This window comes from Pinus tabuliformis, chromosome 7 (assembly GCF_031772625.1).
Source record: "Pinus tabuliformis cultivar Carrire ecotype Pingquan chromosome 7, CPIR1, whole genome shotgun sequence".
NCBI classification, from domain to species: domain Eukaryota; kingdom Viridiplantae; phylum Streptophyta; class Pinopsida; order Pinales; family Pinaceae; genus Pinus; species Pinus tabuliformis.
The window spans coordinates 172,903,563-172,923,740 of record NC_142293.1 but is presented as its reverse complement, the minus strand read 5'-3'; the positions used below and the strand labels follow the sequence as shown (position 1 = coordinate 172,923,740).

Below are 20,178 nucleotides of genomic sequence, written 5' to 3'. Positions count from 1 at the left end.
GCCTCTTATGCATGGATACAGATCCAGAAAATCGCAAACTCCTTGATTGGCACAAGCGTGACAACATCATCCAGGGAATAGCTCAAGGACTTCAGTATCTTCACGAGGATTCTCGAGTGCGGATTGTTCATCGAGATATTAAAGCAAGTAATATTTTGTTGGACGAGAAACTGAACCCTAAGATAGCAGATTTCGGCACCGCAAATCTTTTCCCTGAAGATAGGACTCACGTCACTGCTACAAGCGCTGCAGGAACTTTGTAAGATTTTAACATGTTTGCATTGTAAATTTCTGTTTCATTGTTGTTGAAATTTTCTTTTATGTTTTACATAAGTATATGCAAAAAAGCATAAATAATTCAAAAGAAAATTGGAATTTACATTTTCTGTTCAGTTTTTATCTTCTAAAAGTTCCTTCACAGCATCTCTTCCATTGGAATTTGAATATGCAGCGGCTATATGGCACTAGAGTATTTTATGACGAGGGAGTTTACTGTAAAAACCGATGTTTACAGCTTTGGTATTGTTCTCCTGGAACTTCTCACTGGAGAAAAGATATCATCTAACGCTCTGGAAAGTTTAGGACGGGTGAGATGCTCTCATACTGTTCAAGTTGTATTTTTTCAGAGGATATCTTTAGCCGAAGCATGAGATGACGGGTTTCACTGATCAATTTTGATACGAATTACTCATCTGTTGACTTGTATACTTATTTTAACAAGAAACTAAATTAAAGCCAAAATTAAATTTCATGTATATATTTTATGAAAATGCAGGTATGGCGTTTGTACAACAGAAAAGAAGCTTTGCAAACGATTGATCCAACCATAATTGAAACATCGGATAAGGAGGCGGCGAAAGCTTTGAGATGCATTCAGATTGGCTTTTTGTGTATACAACATGATCGACGGCGTCGTCCAACAATGTCACAAGTTATTGTGATGCTTTCAACTGATCAGAGTTTACCAGACCCCGAGAACCCACCGGTATCGACTTCTCCAACTAGTGTATCTTTTGTGACTCTTTTAGTTCCAAATAGAAAATTTGATGTCTTAAATTTATAAAGAAGCAGAGGTAGTGATAACTGATAATTTTCCTCGGATACCCTAGAGTTTTATTTAAAGTATTATTTTGTTTACAAGTGTGGAGGTGTATTTTTTCATTAGAGTTATTTTTTTCAATTTCTTATTTTTCTATGAGTTAAGTATGGTGAGTTGTAAGCTTAAATAGGGACTTGCATCTGTGCAATTGTCTTAGTTATCCTTAATCAACACTAGGTCTCTTCCATTGCTATATAATGGAGGTCTTCTATGTATTTTTACAGAAGATTGTGAGTAATAAAATACTCTTACATACTATCAAAGCAGAAGATTCCTACCTTGTTGAATTCATTTTTGGAGTTTTCTATTTTTTAATGATCTGGAGTTTTTGTTTTGTGGAGCTACAAATTTGATTGAGTTTTGATTTGGATCTGATTTATTGTGAAAACTTTCATGATGTCTTGTAGTCTTTGAATGATGTCATTTTTGTTACAATTTGATTTGTTTTGACCATGCTTTATTCTCTACAACCAGAAGCACCTTTCGTCCAAATCTTCAGCCAAGACGTCAGGCACCTTGAACCTCTTTCTTTTCCTGTCTTTCCTGCTGTCCTCGTCCACCTTGAATCTCATGATTCCATCTCGGTACTGACATGCAAAGAATTAATGCATTTTCGGCCTTGGCCTTGAGGTTTAAGTTTTTGGTAACGAGTTTTCCAGTGAGATGCCCATATTGCAGAGTGACATCAATAACTCTGAGGCTTGATGTTCCAGGCTATCTTGCTCATCCTTGCTTGAAAAATGGATTAGATCCGTGCTGAAGGAAGTTTGTTGCTTGGGTCTACCACATGTTAGGGCCATGATAGATGGTATCAAAGCTTGATTTAGGGTGAGTCGAGCTAATTGAGATTTGAAGAAAAGTGAAGCAGGTGGTGAAGCATTGTGCTTGGGCCAAGTTGAATGACAAGACATGGCAAGTTGCGAAGAATTCCATGGGAGGCTCTTGCTGACCTTATACAGGTTGAGGCATATGAAAGAAGAGAACCCACGGATTCGAGATGAACTTGAAGTCTTGGAAGGGAATGTTGAAGAAGAGCTTCTTCGACTTGGTTGGGCAATGGAGCAGGATGTAGCTGCAGATTGTGATGAAGAAGAAGAAATCGTGATGTATGAAGAAGAGGATGAGGAAGGTGTAGACTTGCCCCTTTTAAGGGATGATGATGCTTGGATAGATGCGACTGATTGATATACAACACATCGACACCAGCATCATGGACAACATGTTGCGGATGAGATGGAGACTACTTCATGGACCTAAGCATGGCTTAATTTACACTTTGATGGAGATGGGATGGATTCTTGATCAAGTTGATGTTGTGACAGGATGCTGAGGGAAACAACGATGATGGCATGAGGAGGTGCATTCTCATGGTTTGAGCGTGACAATTGGACTGATCACCCGACTAGTTCGAGTCATGAGGGTTGACAGTGTATTGAGATGTGTTTCAGTTGGGTTGGAGTATCATGGCAACAGTTCACATGATGGCGATACATGATGGGTCGACACGATGTATGTTGTAGTGATAGCATGTAGCTTGAGTTGGAGGGACCAACCTTCCACGGTGGGGCAACATGTAGAGATTGTAACAGAGGTGGTTGATGAACATGGATTGAGAAGACTTTCTCATTCATGGAGTTATGAGCCTTGATGGTTTGTGCGATGATGGAGCAGAGGTGGACAACATGGACATTTTGGAGATGCTGGAGCTAGCGACACTTTGCCATGATACAATGGAGTTTTTGAGGATGACAACCTTATTTAAAGTGGGGGAGGATGTTAGGCCCACGAGTTGAGGCGGGCACGATCACATGCGATGAGTGCCCGTGCGAACTGACACAGGGACATTGTGCGACGACGACTGGACATTCGGTTAAACAAGACTGAGTTAAGTCGGGCGCACCCATGTGCTACAGGCAGCCGTACTACATGACTCAGGGGGATGTGTGATGAGAGTGTGTCGGTTAAAGGTGATGGGCGTGCGAGCGCCCATAGCGGTGGGCAAGACTAGTGAGCGCCTAGTAAGATGTGCGAAGGTCGCGCGATGGTGGAGGGCGACACAGGTGACCCATGCCCTTGACGTGCGACGAGTTGGCCAAAGTGCGACAAAGGCCGAGTTTATAGACTAGTTAAATGTGTAACAATGAGGAGGTCGACATGTTAGAGTGGTTGGGCCGACTTAAGTATTTGCATTGAGGCCGACCCACACATGGGTGAAGGTCATGACCCTTTGCCGAGTTGGATGAGTTAGCACACATATAAGTATGAGGCGAGTGGATGATATTTGGGAAGGCAACCATCGCAGAGTTCAATAAGAAGAAGAACCGAGCAAAGGGAGGCATAAGGAGGTTGAGATTGTTTTGGGTGAACTGCAGGTGGATGTGTGGAAGTACAGGCTGGCGGACGTGTTACAAAACTGCGAGCGGAGTTGCAGGGCATGGGCGGGTCGCCCGACCTGACCCGAGGGCGCAGGCGCAGAGTTGGGCAGGCGGTCCAACCCAAAGGCATGCAAACCTGAGGGTGAAACAGACCCTTGTGCAGTGAACGGTATGCTAGGAGGTTTGGGTACGACAGGGCGTGCAACCGGGCAGCCAAACGACAGAAATGCCGGTGTGACGGTCGAACTGCAGAAATTGTTCAAAGGCAAGGAAACTTGGGGTTTCCTCGTATCTTGTGTGGGCAATAGGCAGCCAGATAGTTGCAAGATTGTTACACAACACTTGGTTGATTGTGCAGGCCAAGGAAGTTGGTAGCACATGACTATTGTAAACTTGTAATTGTAAGATATTGTGCATTACAGTTGTATATTATATTGGGCAAACTTTACGGGAGTTGCCCCTCCAAAGTATATGTGCGTTATACTTGTATGGTTTATGATTTCCGCTGCATAATAATGATGATGAATTGTAATTGAAGTAAATGTTATTCTGTTGCATTGTTAACACTTAAATAATTGGAGAATTGGCTAAGTGTTGGAGTTAGGTGTAGTCCATACACTCTAGTATTGGTGAAAAGAAAAAGTGTAGTGGTGCTGCACCTGCTATACGTCATTGAAAGACTACTACAGGTATAGGGTTGTGACAACCTCAGTGGTAGAGAAGTGTAGCACATGGTATTTATTCGAGTTCTCAATTCAAGTCAGTGAGGTCGCAGCGCCTGGTTATCATAGCATATGCAGATAGGTTGAACAGACGAGTCAATTGAAACAACATGGGAAGACTATGGAGGTTTTCGTGTTCAATGTCTCATTCAAAATATCTTGTAGGCTCTCAAAGTGCCACAAAAGGAAATTATGACAAGGTTTTGCCATAAATTATTTTCTCACATTAATTTTTTAACAAGGGAGAAAAGCGCGTAGAAATAAATTGGAAAATTGGCAAGGTTCTTTCCTTCTTTTTATTTGCCCACATAATTTTCTTTATAGAGAAATCCGTATTAAAAAAAGGGGAAGAGTTTCTTTTGAAGGTTTTTAAGTTTCTTTAAAAAAATTTGGGGCAAATTTTATTGAGTTAAAAAAAAAGTCTCGGCAAAAGTTATTATGCTTTAAAGAGGAGGAAAAGAATTGAGCAGTTATTACTCAACACTTTTTCACTGGGTAAAAAGAGAATTGGGCATTCTCTTGTACTTAACCTTGGGTTATGAAATGCTTGCTTGATTGGCTAGTCATGCAAATCTAGTTGGATTTATGTCATTTGTGGAAGTGTAAAACAACTTTTGTTGTCATCATCAACTTTGTTTTGTGGCTACATTTTCAACTTGGCAGTTTTCAAGATGGGTAAAAGGTTACATGAGCTTCGTGAGAAGAAGGAAGAAAATGAAATTTGTAAAGAGGTTCTTCAATTGCAGTCAGTCATAGTTGTTTTGCAAGCAGAGAATGCAACTCTTAAGAATAGGTTGCAAACTTCAATAGCTGAGAAAATCCAAAAGGTTGACCATTTGGAATCAACCATGGGAAAATATTTCCAGATGCTTGCAGATGAATTTCAAGAGAAGATTGACCTCCTTGATGACTTGTAGGAGGAAGTTGAGTCTTTTTCTGACTCAAATTTGAAGAAGCAACTAGAAGAGAAAAATAATCAACACATTATGGAGATTGATTGTTTAAAAGAAACAATGATGGAGCAATATCATTTTTTGAAACAAGATTATGATGCCTTGTCTCAACAACTAATTGAGAAGGATGAGGTTATAAAAATGCAAGAGTCCAAGAAGGAACTTGAATTGGAAGTTAGTCATCTTCAGAGATTTGAGATGGAGACAGTTGATGTTAAAGTGCCAAGCTCTCCTTCTTCCACACTTGATGATGTTAATTGTCAGATGGCTGATGCATATGACCATGAATCATCACATAATATTGTTGCACTCAATTTTGAAAAGCATACCACTGGTATTGGATCCCAATTGCTGATAAAAATGGGATATACCGGAGGACTTAGGAAGAATGGACAGGGAATTGTTTCTCCCATTACCCATGTAGTGCAGACATCAAGAATAGGTCTTAGATATGATCATGTTGCTTCCTCATCACTCACATCCAACTATGAAGTGCTTGGTAAACATATTGATGACATGGATGCTCATGTAACTCCAGATCTAAGTGTTGTGGCACCCAAATTAGAGTCTGAAAAAAAAATTGAGCTATTTGCACATCCTCATCAGAAGAAATTACCCAAGAATCAACATTATTGGTCAATTAGTGGTCTTTCATTCAAATCGTTACAAAAGAAACATGAAATAATGAATCTTGGACTAGTGCCAACTATCAAGATCGATTGTGGATGGATCGATGGATGGTCATGGCATCATTTGAACCAATGATTGAAGAATTCATATCATTATGTTGCATCAGTTGTTCTTTGTTGATTTCCACTATTCCCTTAGTTGTTCTTTAGGGGGGGAAATTTGCTAACAACGAAGACTGTTGATTCTTTCTCCTTTCGTAGTTATGTTTTAGGGGGGCAGTTAGATGGTGACGAATATTGTTGTCGTTGATTTGTTGACAATTATCATATTTTTTGTTTGATCAGTGTGATGATGACGATGTTCAAACAACTTCAGGAGTGTTGTTGTACGACATTTTCCATACTTACAGGCCTCATTAGTTGTTTGTTGGTTGATGATGTTGCTTTTGTTTGAAGCCCTTGTCCTAGTTCTTTCATTTTTTTGGAGAATTTGACAGTGTTTTCCACCCTTGTGCCTCCACAACAATCCTACTTTAGACATTGACCAACCTCATCGAGGTTTCATGGCTCTCATCCTCAAAATATTCGTACTTCAACATTTCATACTTCTTGATTGGAGTAGACCTATGTTCTTGCCATTCAATGGATTGTTATGGGATTAAAATTTTAGCTCCATCATAATTTGAGCACTGACATCTTTCTCTCTCTCTTTTTTTTTGGGGGGGGCGGGGGGGGGGGGGGGGGGGGGGGTTCCTATGGATTTTACTCTCTTTCTCCACTTTTGAGAGTTTGCACAAGGGTACCTAGTCATACCTTGTTGTCGGGACCCATTATTTGTTTTCTTTTTTCTTTAGTTACTCCCTATGTTTCACTTAAGGGGGTGTGTTATAGTTGTCTTTTCCAACGCCTCATTTCCCTATGAACTAAGTATGGTGAATTGTAAGCTCACAAGGAGACCTGCATATGTCCAGTTGTCGTAGTTATCCTTAACCAACATTGTACTTTTACATAAGACTGTGAGTAATAGAATACTCTTACACAGTCAAAATGGTGATAACACTTGATTACGCATAGGAATCTGTCAGTTTTTGGCGAAGAGGGTTGGACAACAGGGTTACAATTAACCTCCCTTTTATTCATCAAATTTAAAAATATTCCTCTATATTTCACAGTTCTCAATCTAAATAAGATGCCAAAATAAAATGAATAACTATAAAAAATTGAAGTTTATTAATGAAAATAAAAAAATAATTTCAAGGGAGACAAAAGCATAAACTACATGGCGGAAAAGGCATTAAGCCTGAATTGTATTGTGTATTACAAATAATGATACATAATTCACAAGATGAGGCTTCGTATTATAGAATTGAGGTTCTCATAACAAACAACCAATTTGGCTAATTGGTTGAACCTCCTCCACAAGTTTCTCCACAATATCTCCATAAATGTCTCCACAAATATCTAAGCTGATTTTGTGTGATTTCATCCCTAACTTCTCTCATTATCCTCATCTTTAGTCATACGTAGACTTCTAGAGTAAGTCTACTTTCATTATGAATAATTTCATATTTTCTTATGAATTATTCCTTCACACACCCTTTAATAAATGCTTAATCAACATTTAATTTGGACTTAATGATTGTTAATATATGTATGAGGCTAACATTCCCCCCCTCAATCATAAGTCCAAAGTAAGAACCTGGTACCATCTCCAAGTCTTCATGCTGAAATTGCTGAGTTGATCCTCAATGAGGAACTGCTTGAAAAAAACCACCAAAACTGGATGCCTAAAAACTCCAATATGAAGAGAGCACACCAAGAGAAGTGAATCAACTACAAGTTTGATACAACTCTGAAAACGCTTGACAATTCAATCTATTGCCAAACTATAATTCAAAGGATCCATCTATCCTTTGCTTGGTCCAATGACCATCCAAGTGAACAAAAGAATGTTCACAAATGCTCTCAGTCAGCATCTCAATCACTTTCCCACTAGAAAATTTTGATGCCCACTGGGAAATTTATTTTGTTGTCAAAACTTTCAATATGAAAACCATCAATTCCCCCCTTTTTCAACTAAAAGGAGAGACCATAACCATCTGCATTTGTTTTGAACTCCTCCCACTTCAGATGTAGGAGAGTTTCACTGTTGTACTCCCCCTTCCAAACACATGAGAGTACCATATTCATTTGACTGTTGGCTACAATATTTGATATTGAATTATGTGATAAAACATAAACAATTGTTTGACTGCAGATGACCACTCCCAAGGACCAATCCATGCATAATTGATCTTCAATTTCGCTGGTTGGTTTAGTTTGCAACAACTTTCTCATGAGTGATTTTTCTTACTACAATGGTGACAAGGATGGAAATCAAAACAATGATATTCCATATGACCTGTTCTTTGACTTGTTCCATCAGATTGTTTAGATACTCTAACAATTGAATGCTTTTCTCCATTTCAACTTGCTTGCTTGAACTCACGCTCGCTTGATTTTAACACTTGCTTGATTTTTTGAACTCACTCGCTTAAACTTGTTTGCTTAAAATTTCTTTCTTGAATTTTACACTTGCTCTTTCTTGAAAAACTAATGTTGAATTGATGCAAATGTTGTTGATGTATTCTTGCCTTGAAATGTTGATGATTGCTTGAGTTTGTTCTTTGCAACTTCTTAATTGTGGGTGCTTTAACACATGTGTTTTGCTTGTTTATCCTTACTCGTAGCTACTTGATTACAGATGAATAAACTCCTGGATTATATTGTTGTATGATGAAAAATTGCAATTATAGTGTCAAAACTAGACACAAAATACCATAAGCCTCCAAACATAAATTCACCATCACATGCCAACAAAGTGTACCTAAGATCCCCTTATTCATATTTTGGGTGGATCTAGGACACTTCAACACCAAAAAAAAAGATATGTTTTATTATTAAATATTGAAGTACATAAGCTATAAATCTTCTCCTTTACAACATATTCATTGAAACTTCTCAAACAATAATAATGCAAATCTCACAAACCATTGAAGCAACTTCTCTTGAAAATTGAATGGACATTGACTCTAGTAAAAACATTTTTCAAACCCTTGTCACTCCAAAATTAAAACCCTTTCCTTACCCAACTTGACTTACACATGAATTGAAACCTCCAAAGATTTTCTTTTCCATATCACCAAAGAATACAAGATATTTTATTACTTTTATGAAGAGTAATAAAATATATTTTCCTATTCCATTAAAAGTTGTGCATCACTTCATGTATAATATTTATGAAAAACTACCCATATACCTTGAAGGAAGTGCATCAATCCTTTTTAGTTGGACTCCTTTTCATAGATGGACTTTGTCTTTATTTACTTTGGCTTCTCTATTTTATGCAGGTCTTCCTTTAATGCCGATTTGTTTTAACCAAAAGCTTTGGCTACCATGTATCGTTTATGATGGACATAAGTTTTTATAAAATTCTCAAAAGAAAAATCATTCTCCGCAATAAAATTACTTGAATAGTCATGCATCAATGTAGCTTCATAAGTCAACATTTCGGTATATTCAGGTCTGTTTGAGTGAATTAGGCGTGCTTTCTACCAGATTTGATGAAGTTTTCGTAGGATTTGATGCCAGAATTTTCATAGTCCACGCAGAGTGCAACGCAGATGGATTTCACACTGCTAATTTGGCTACTCTTCTATACGATGATTGCTCATCTTTCGCATACTTTCATCTTCTAAAAAAAACACAACAACAAATCTACACTGTTTCAACTCCTTGCAGCACAACGCTATCCTCAATGCATCTTCTTAATGTTGGTTTGCGCAGGTGGCTTCCTCATGCTTCATGATGTTGGTCACTCCACAAATGTGATCTATATAAACACTAATGGAGGTTCCCATATACCATGCATCATGTTGTAAAGGCAGAGGAGATTAAACAAAAATTCACACAACAAACACACAAGCTGCGGCTCTTCTATTGCTCACACAAAAATTGATTATTACAATGAACCCAGTGAAGGGTATTTAAACCTTCTCGACTAGTGACTCGCCTAAAATATATTGACATGCAATCACACACTCAATTCATCTATCACTTAACTTGACTTGACTCAACACTCAGTTAAATGACTCTCTAATTTTAGCCAACTCCTCATGCAAGAGTAATTAGCTTTTTTTAACACTCCCCCTTAATTATGATCGCTAAACTAAAAATGACTCATAACAACTGAAACATGCCTGCTGATCTATGTTTCAGCTAGGCTTACAACACCCAAGTTTCTTTTATGAAACTCAAAACACATTTTTGCTAATGACTTAGTAAATATATCAACCAATGGATCACTAGATTTACAAGGCTTCAAGTGAAATTCTCCATTGCTCACAAGTTCTCTAATAAAGTGATACCTAGTATCAATATGCTTGCTCTTTTGATTAAACACACTATTCTTCGATATTGCAATCGCTTAGGTGTTGTCACAATATATTATTGTTGATCCTTGTTGTTTTTGCTTGAGTCCATCAAATACTCTTCTTAACCATACTGCTTGACATGTTGTTGATGTTGCTGCTACATATTCTTCTTCTGCTAACAAAAGCGTTACAATGGGTTGCTTCTTAGATGCCCATGAAATCACACCTAAACTAAGATGGAACACATAACAAAAGGTGCTCTTCCTATCATCCAAACTTCCTGCAAAATCACTATCTGTGTATCCAATTAAATCCTTCTTTTCTTTGTTTGCATACTTTATGCCACAATCTCTAGTTCCTTTTATTTATCGGAGAGTTCTTTTTCTTGCACTCCAATGTGTGCCTTTTGGAGTCTCCATAAATTTGGAAATCCAACTCACTCCTTGCATAATATCCGGTCTTGTAGCTGTGAGATACATGAGGCTACCAACCAATATTTTGAATAGGTTTGGATTAACATATGATCCTTCATCATCTTGCTTAACTTTGTACCTATTGCAACTGGTGTAGGGACAGGTTTGCAATTCTCCATCTTGAATCTTTTCAGCGAATCTCTAGCATATTTATTTTGACAAATGAAAATTCCCTTTTCCTATTTCTCAACTTCTATTCCAAGAAAATATTTCATGACACCAAATCTGTCATCTCAAATTCTTTCATCATGGCTACTTTAAATTCATTTAACTAAAAATCACCTGCAAAATCATGTCATCAACATATAGGGAAACAATCAAAATCTTTCCATGCTCATTTACCTTTGTGTACAAGGTAGGCTCAATGTTGCTTCTGCAAAATCCATTCTTGATAATGTAGTTGTCGATTATGTTATACCAAGCTCTAGGCCCTTGCTTCAGTCCATAGAGCGCTTTCTTCAACCTGTAAACTTTATCTTCGTTACCTTCAAGAAGACCGATTTCACATCCATCTGATATATTTTCCACTTGTTCTGAGCTGCTATGGCTAGAAATTCTCTTACAATACCCAATCTGACTACCGAAGCGAACATTTCTCCGAAATCTATTCCTGGTTGCTGTGAGAATCCTTTTGCTACAAGTCATTCTTTAAATCTATCAATTGCACCTCTCTCATTCAACTTTGTCATGTACACCCACTTTACACCAATAATATTTTTGTCCTTTGCTAAATAAACCAAATCCCATGTATCATTATTTTCAATAGCTTCAATTTCTTCATCCATGGCTTGCACCCAATTTTCATCTCTGATTTCGTCTTCAAACAAAGCTTGGAATGGCAACAATGTAAAATTTGAACTAACATCCAAATCATCATAAATATCTTTTAGACTTCTCATATTTCTCTTACCATTGCTTGATTCATCACCTGATTGACTGTTGGGAGAATCTCGATCTTTTGATCTGCTTGAAGATCCATGTTGTTTTGAAAATCTTGGGGTCCTTGTTGCTGTGTCTCTATTTGGTGTCTTCACTTGTGATTCTTGTTGCTCCTTCTTCACTACATCATCTTCTTCCATCAGTGGCTCTTGTGCATCAACTATTTCTTCTACAATCCCATTCCATGACTCTTTTTCTTTGAACACAACATCTCTTCTAATTATGGTCTTCTTGGTGAGAGGTTTATACAATTTGTAAGCTTTTGATTGCTCATTATAGCCAGTAAATATGCATTTTTCACTTTTATCATCCAATTTTCCTCTTCGCTCTTTAAGCACATGCGCATAAGCTACACATCCAAATACTCTAAGATGAGATACGCTGCAAGGCATACCTAACCATGCTTGTTCTGGTACTCCTTTCATCACACTCTTTATAGGAAATATGTTGATCACATAAATAGAACATGCAACTGCTTCTGCCCAATACTCATTAGACAAGTTTCTACCTTTCAACATGCTTCTTGCCATGTTCATAATTGTCTTTTTCTTTGTCTTTGCTACACCATTCTGCTACGGTGTGTACCTAGTTGTAAACTGTCTTCTGATTCCATGTTGTTTGCAGTAATCATGGAATGTCTTTGAATCATATTCTACACCACGATCTGAACTCAATACCTTGATTTTTCGATCGCTTTGGTTCTCTTCTAAGGATTTGAATTCTTCAAACCTTGCAAAAGTTTCAGACTTCTGCTTCAAGAAGTAAACCCAAGTATTTATTCTATAATCATCAATGAAAGTGAGGAAGTAAATACTTCCACTAATCGACTATGTCCTCATAGGTCCACACAAGTCTGTATGCACTAGCTCAAGAGGTTTCTTTTCTTGGTATCCAACTCCCTTTGGAAAACTTTCACGGTGTTGCTTTCCCAAGATGCAATACTCACAAGTACTAGCAAGTTATTTGATGGGAGGTAATCCTCTAACCATCTGTTTATGCTGCAACAATCTTAAACTAGAAAAGTGCAAGTGTCCAAACCAAAAGTGCCATAACCAATAATCATTAGAACATGCAACTGTAAAAGAACTGACTTGATCACTGTAATTCATAATTAGAGGAAATAGTTTGTTCCTCGTCATCTGCACCTTTTCTATCAGTTGCTTGCTTGGGGGCTTGTCATATATAACACACTCTTGTCCTTGAAAGATAACTCTATATCCTTTTTGTGTCAATTGACCAACACTTATGAAAGTATGTTTGAGACCAGGGACATAATATACCTCTGAGATTGTCTTCAGCTCTCCTTTCTTGGTTATAATGTTGACCACTCCTTTGACATATACATCCACAATCTTGTCAGTCCCCAACTTGACCTCTGTCTTCATAAATTGATCCAAATTTGCAACCAAATTCTTGTTGCCTGTCATGTGGTTACTACAACCACTATCTAATAGCCACACATTATCAGAAGGTTCATGCATGTTATGGAAAGCTAGGAACATGGAGTTAGTACTCTCTGTAGTGACATTATCTCTCTAGTTCCCTTGATCAACTATCCCCTTCCTGCAATCACGGGCATAATGACCAAATTTATTGCAATAATAACATCTCATCTTTGATATGTCAACTCTTTGATTATTGAGGAAACTTCTGCTGGTGCTTCCACTTTCATGCTCATGCTCTTCTCGGCCATCTCTCTAACCACCGTATCTTCCGCTTTGTCCTTTTCCTTTCGATCTACTTTTTCCTCAACCTCTGTCTCTTGAAATAGAAACCTTACTTTTGAAAGTAGTCTCTAAAGAGACATCCTTATTTCTGTCTATCCTTGTGTCATGTGATATAATTCATCCCATAAACTCATCAACTGTTAATGATGCCAAATCATTGGCTTCTTCTATGATTGTTACTGTTAGCACTCCTCCGGATCTCCAAGGTTGAGGAAGAGTCCAGCTGAGGTAACCACAGACCAACCTTTTGACTTGATAGCTAGCCCTACCAAGCCGGAGAGGACTCTCTCCAAAGGATCATAGCCAAGAGGGCTGGATGGATTAGGGTTTTAGGCTAGATATAGTAGCTGAGGGTTGTTTTGATTTGATTTCGTTGGAGTAGTCACTAGATGAGTGAATTGGGTCAGACTAGGTCAGGGGAAAAGAGAATCAGAATTGCAGACATTTGATGGGGCAAGGTAGGAAAGTCACTTTAACACTTTGTAGTAAAGTGATGAGATGGTTTAGACTAGTGAGGTGCTAAAAAGAGCATGAGATCATGAATTCTTTTTAAACTGAAGAAATGAAACAATCTATGATGATTTTCCAAAAATAGAGCATACAAGATGAATTATGCTTATCCCACCTTGAAAATCAAACATACTTGGATTGAAATGAATCATGAGAGGTACAAAAAATTCATACATATGAAACTGAAGAAGAAACAATATCAAAATACCATGCCACAAGAATCCCACCAAAATAGCTGCAACTCATCCAATATATTCTATTCCAAAGTCTGAAACATGAATACAATATCCAATGGAGTCCAACCTGTAGAATGACTGAGAAATTACATAATATAGGCCTCAAACCAACTCATCCTAGCCTCAGGGGTCGAATCCATGAGAGGAGGAGTAGTTGCAACAAACACTGAACTGATATCTAGAGTGTAGGGTAGTCAAAGTGACTCATCCCTAACTTAACCAAACTGATTCATTACAAGTCATAGAGGCCATTTACCTAGCATATTTACCCTAGGTAACAGTAAAAACATAATAATTACATCATCCTTATCAATTAAATCAGTAAAATACTAATTTCGCATAGGTAAAAATCAAATTGGAGAGAAACAATGAAAATTTGGGCTGACTGTCAAATGCGTAGCGCTAGTGTCAAATGTGCAGTGCCATCTTCAAGTTGACTTTTACTTGCCTTCCTGATGTCCAAATCTAGCCTAGGATAGCTCATTAGAAAGCTTATCTTGTCTAGTTTTCAAAATTTCCCTTGTTTTTGAAAATGGGCTTAATTTTCCCCTCTGAAATTCCTTTCTGCCAAGACTACTTAGACGCGTAGAGCCTGGTCTAGAAATGAGGCAGAAACATGACTTTTAGGTGGTCGTTTGCCTTTTTCACCCACCAGTTTTGCTTTCCAGGGATGGAAACATGGTTTTCCTAGATGTCTTGGTCCTTCTAAATCCAATGGTGGTGTCTATTCCTCCAAAAAGTGCCTCCAAAAAGTGCGCAACGCCTAAGGCGCTACGCGTTTGACCAAACTGCTGATATAAAAATTGCCTTAAAAATATAGGAAAAGCAAGATGACAAAAATTGAGTCAAGGGTCTTCAAAATTGTTCAAGAAGCTAATGTTTGAGGTGGCTAGGCATGGAGTGAAGCCTCTGAAAGTATATCAAGATTTTTCTTCTCCTCATGGTGAGTTAGGGCTTCAATTCTTGCTCTAGTAGCTTTGAGCTTTGCCCTTGCTATTTGGTTTCTTTGGCAATAATATTTTTCCATCCTTCTTTGAATGTAGGTGTCTATTTTGGCCTTGTATAAGAGGCTTTCAAGATGGGTGTTCACCCTCTCAAGCCAATTCTCTCGATTCTCATTTACCATTTTGGTAAATTTCTCATTTAGGGTGAGCTCATTAGTTAGTTCAACCTCCTTTTGTTTTTCTAGCTCCAAAGCTCTCTTTAGGCCTCTAGTCCTTGGCATTTTTCTTGGCACCTGTTCCTCCAGCTGCTTCATCAAGTAAATCCTTAGCCTTTTCAGCCCCCCTCTTTGCCTTGATGAGCTGAATCTCCATGAGCTCATGTTTGGTCTCAAACTACTTGTTTTCCTACTCATAGTATGAAATGATGTATTTTTCCCTTTGCAAATTGACTTGGAGCTCTCCTATGAGTGCATTCTTCTCTTTGATGACAATGGTTGTTCTTTCACTGTCATCATTTTCACTTAGGTGAACTAAGTGAAAATCGTGCTATTTCTCATTTAGGTCCTCCTCCTCCTGCTGGATCTCTACCTCTGTCACTTTTTCCTTGCCCTTCTATACCTGCTTTGTTGATGAAGAAGGCAAGTCCCCTCCCACAATCTGTGGGGCAAACAATTGCCTATGCCCTCTCTAATAGATATGTGCCAAAGTGCCCAAACCAACCCTTTTAGGCTTGATGATCTCACCATATTCAATGTGATCTTGCTCTCTACCTTCATCTCTTCTAGGTGAATGAATAGGCTCATGAAATGGTGATGATGGAGGTGATGGTGAGGCTGACTCATCAGATGAGGATGAATGATGTATGGGCTGAGATGGAGGAATGGTGGTGGATGGATGAGATGATGAAGGGATTCTTTGAACATTTTGTGTAGATGCATGAGTGAATATGGGATTAGCTATGAAGGTACTCCATGCAATGTTGAGTTCCTTGAGATGGTAAAGGACTATGATTTTAATGAGGGAATGATGAAATAAGCTCTTCATTTGATCTTTGTACTCCTTTTGGGTAATGTAGGCCATGTTCTCAACACTCTGGAAAAGATAGTAGGGTATATTAAGTCTTTTTACCCTAGTTAAATGCATTAAGAGCTGGATATGATAAGAATAGACCTTGGAGAATCTACCTTATCTTTTTGCTGAAGCAAGAGCCGAACCTTCTATTTCATTAATTCAAAAGATAAGTTACAAAGTGTACATTAACCTATCAATTTAGTTCATAGGAGAACAGGTAATCCTGCCAAGGACTAGGACCCTCCAACTACCACTCGAAAGCCAAAACTCGTGGAAAAAACCCAGAAGGACAACAACAAACCGGTCAGAACACCCCCCGAAGCCAACCAACGATGGCGGTCATTCCCGACCTCCCAATGAACACAAAGGATGGAAAGGACAAGATGCGCCATCGGTAAATGGTGAGAAGGGCCGACGGGCCCCACTAAACAGCGCAGACAATCCCAACCGTCCAGCCAAGTTGCCGGAACCTACGGCCAGGAACCATATCGCTGCGTCGAACCCAACCGAACTTTAACAAGCGATGAAGGGCGATTTCCATAACTGCCACCATGCCACATGTCATGCGCCCTATGGGATCGCTCACCAAAATGCAAAACCAATTTCCACTTTGCAGATGTGCGATCACCAGAAACCTGCTTATTTCCAGGATTTCTAGCCTAAAAGCAGAAAGAGGGAGAAAGCTAGCTGCTGTGCACCATTAACAGCCCGTTCTGCCTATTTGTACTGTGAAACCTGAATCCGGTCCAGAGTTTATTTGGGAGTTTAATCCGCAGAGTGTCAACCAGAAACCTAGGGATACAGGTCGGTGTGCTCCGAGAGAAGGTGAGACCTAACTTGACTCTCCAGCCTACTTGGCTCAACCCGCTGGGCTAAGGTTGTACAATTTGGTGACATCAATTCGTGCTATTCAACCTAGCCCGAAATCAGAAAACCTCCTTGTCCTCAGCAGCTTGATCCTCGCAGATAGCCTTTAGACGACTTGGAGGAATTTCTTGCCACTTTTTAGCCATCCCACATTCTGCCCTGCACACACCTTGATTGGCCAATAAGTCTGCAAGCTTATTGGCATTACAACGAACATGGTTGAAACTTATGGTTCGAAGGCCCTATAGATGCAGTTGGATTCTTTGATAAACCTGGATAAGTTTCCAATGATTCGAGACTCTTTCCAGCTGAGAACCACCACTGATTCTTTTCTTATCTCAAAGTCTGCTTCTACAATGATATTTGAGCGATGGTTCTATGTTAGAAACTCTAGACACTGCTCCAGAGCCATCACTTCTGCGATGTTATTGGTAGCTCTACCTAAATGATAGTGGAAGATAAAGATAATATCACCCTCATCATCCCTTAAAACTCCTCCATAACCAGCAATTCCCAGATTGCCTTTGGAGGCAACATCAATATTATATTTCAGAAAGCCCTTCGGTGGAGGTTGCCAATAGTCCTTCTCTAAAACCATGGTATTATCCCTTATGTTTATACCTTGAGGAGTTATCTCTTGTAATCCCAGTTGCCTGAGAATTCTCTGCTTTTCATCTGAGGGGGGATTCTTGGGGATATTGTGAATAGTAGAGCTGACTATCTCTCTGAGTTGTTTCAAGATAAGATCAAGTAGATGTTGTGTTGAAGACTTTCCATTCTTGAAAATTCTTTTATTTCTTTCTTTCCAAACATTCTAGATAATAAAACAGGGTGTGAAGGCCCAGGCCAAATTCAGGATTTCATTCTTCATGAAGTTTCTTCTAGAGTGGTTTAGGGTATTTGTGATACTTACTCTGTCCCTATTAGACTGGTGGAAAATTGAAGAGAGCGAATCCCACAGCGAGGTTGTGTATGAGAAGCTATTGAGAATATGTTCCATTGTCTCCTCTTGCTCCTCACATAGCTGGCACCTAGAAGGCCCCATAATTCCCCTTCTCCTAATGTTGTACCAAGTCAATGTTTTCTTGTGATGAACCAACCACATAAAAAGCTTGGTCTTCATCCAACCTTTCTGCCTCCAGAGATGCATCCAGGTCTTGTCTAGAACACTAGAACCTAGCCCAAGGAGAAAACCTTTAGCTTCATTGAGATTAAAGGCTCCTTTCTTGTTGTTACCCCATCTCAATTGATCCTGCCCCTTTGTTATTAAGATCATCCTTTGCTTGAGCAAGTTCCCAAGAGCCTCTGCTTTGATTTTTAGGGGGCTATCCAAATGCAATCAATGTTTCTCCAGCTTCTCCACTTTTCGGAGGTATGAGAAAGATCCCAAAAATCCTTAACTCTGATTAACCCTTGGGCATCTGTTTCCTGCTTGAGGCTTACAAAATTCTCTGTTAACAGCGTTGGTTCTTGCTGCCATTTGTCCTCCCAAAAAAGAGCAAGATCTCCTGCTCTAATTTACTAGAAACTGTTCTTTTGAACTAGGCTTCTGTTTTCCCAGGCTCTGTTCCATATGTAGGAGCCTTTTATAATTCCAGACATTCTTATGAGATCATTATTATGCTAGGAGCTGGCATATTTCTCTTTCCATATCCTGGCCCACTGAGCTTTTGGCTCCTGCACCCATCTCCACCAGAGCTTGGCTCCTAGTTCTTTACAAAGAATCTCTTGATCGTCCAAGCCAAGACCCCCATGACTTTTGGATTTGCATATCTTTTCCCAGGAAACCAGGGCCCATTTATTTCTAGTTTCCTCCTTGTCCCACAGGAAATCTCTTTGTATGTCTCTGATTTGCTTTAAGACACCTTTGGGAGCTAGGAGAGTTGATAACATAAAAACTGGGATGGATTGCAGAACAACCTTTGTCAGAACTAACCTGTTGGCTAGGTTCAAGGTACGGAAGGTCCAATTTTTGACTCTGTCCTGCAACTTATTCAGCACCGGTTCCCAAATACTCTTGTGCATGGGTCTGGTAGTAAGAGGGATTCCTAAATATTTAGAGGGGAGGGAGTCTCTTTGGAAACCAAGAATTCTTGAGATATTTCTTTGGATAGAAATGTTGGTGTTTAAGAAGAAGATTTTTGACTTAGAGAGATTGACTTCCATACCTGTAGCCAAGGCAAAATCTTTAAGTATTTGCTTGTAGTCCAAAGCCTTTTTGACTGTTGGAATTCCTTGCAGTAAGGTATCATCAGCACAGAACCATTCTCTGAAACTTGAAGACCCCTAATTTTACCCAAGGCCTTGGCCTGCTTAATGTATCGCCCAAGCCCTTCCATCATGAGAATAAAGAGGAAGGGAGAGAGAGGGTCCCCCTGCCTGAGGCCTCTAGAAGGATTGAAGATTTCTGAGGGAGAGCCGTTAACCAGAATGGAAAAGCTGAAAGAGGTCACCAGCGCCATGACCCATCTGACCCAGTTGTGGTTGAACCCAAAGGCAAAGAGAGCCTTCTTGATGTAATTCCAATTCACCTTGTCATATGCTTTGGCAATATCCAATTGCATGATCATCCCCGCTTGTTTTTTTCTAGTTAGCGTGTGCACCACCTCATGTGCTTGAATAATGTTGTCTAGAATCTGTCTTCCCTCCACATAACCTGATTGTTCTTCAGACACTAGCGAGGGAAGGAGAGGTTTGAGTCTATTAGCCACTACTTTGGATATTATCTTGTAAACCACATTACATAAGGCAATAGGTCTGTACTTGTCTGCAGTTTGAGCTGAGTCCTGTTTGGGAATAAGGGAGATGAAGGAGGTGTTGAGAGCTTTCAGGATAGTTTTGTTGCTCCTGGAATCCTCTACCACATTCAAAATGTCCTCTTTGACAATATGCCAACAAGCTTTAAAAAAATCCACATTGAAACCATCCAGGCCTGGTGCTTTTCCATTCTGCATGTCTTTGAGAACCTCGCTGACCTCCTCTTCATCAACTGGTCTATTGAGGTTAAAATTGTCCTCTCTGGACACCAGTTCAGGGATATGCCTTGTAATTGCCCTAATGGACTGATCCCTGTCTGGAATGTTTTCCCGAGTGATGTTCCGGAAATGTTGGACAAGAACCGCTTCAATATCTTTATGAGTGGTCTGAATTTCCCCTTCCTCATCCTTAAGCATGGAGATTCTGTTGTGAGCTTTGTTAGCCATTGTGGATCTGTGAAAAAA

The 20,178-nt window shown here is 39.2% G+C and overlaps 1 protein-coding gene across 1 annotated transcript in view; it reads left to right on the top strand.

Moving 5' to 3' along the window:
- The window catches only part of LOC149246390 (cysteine-rich receptor-like protein kinase 6), a 40,343-nt gene that overhangs the window by 494 nt on the left and 19,671 nt on the right, over positions 1–20,178 (top strand). The window contains exons 3-5 of the mRNA XM_089441128.1: positions 22–259; positions 452–587; positions 776–985. Coding sequence (XP_089297254.1) covers positions 22–259; positions 452–587; positions 776–985 — 584 coding nt within the window. The remainder of the gene's footprint in view (positions 1–21; positions 260–451; positions 588–775; positions 986–20,178) is intronic.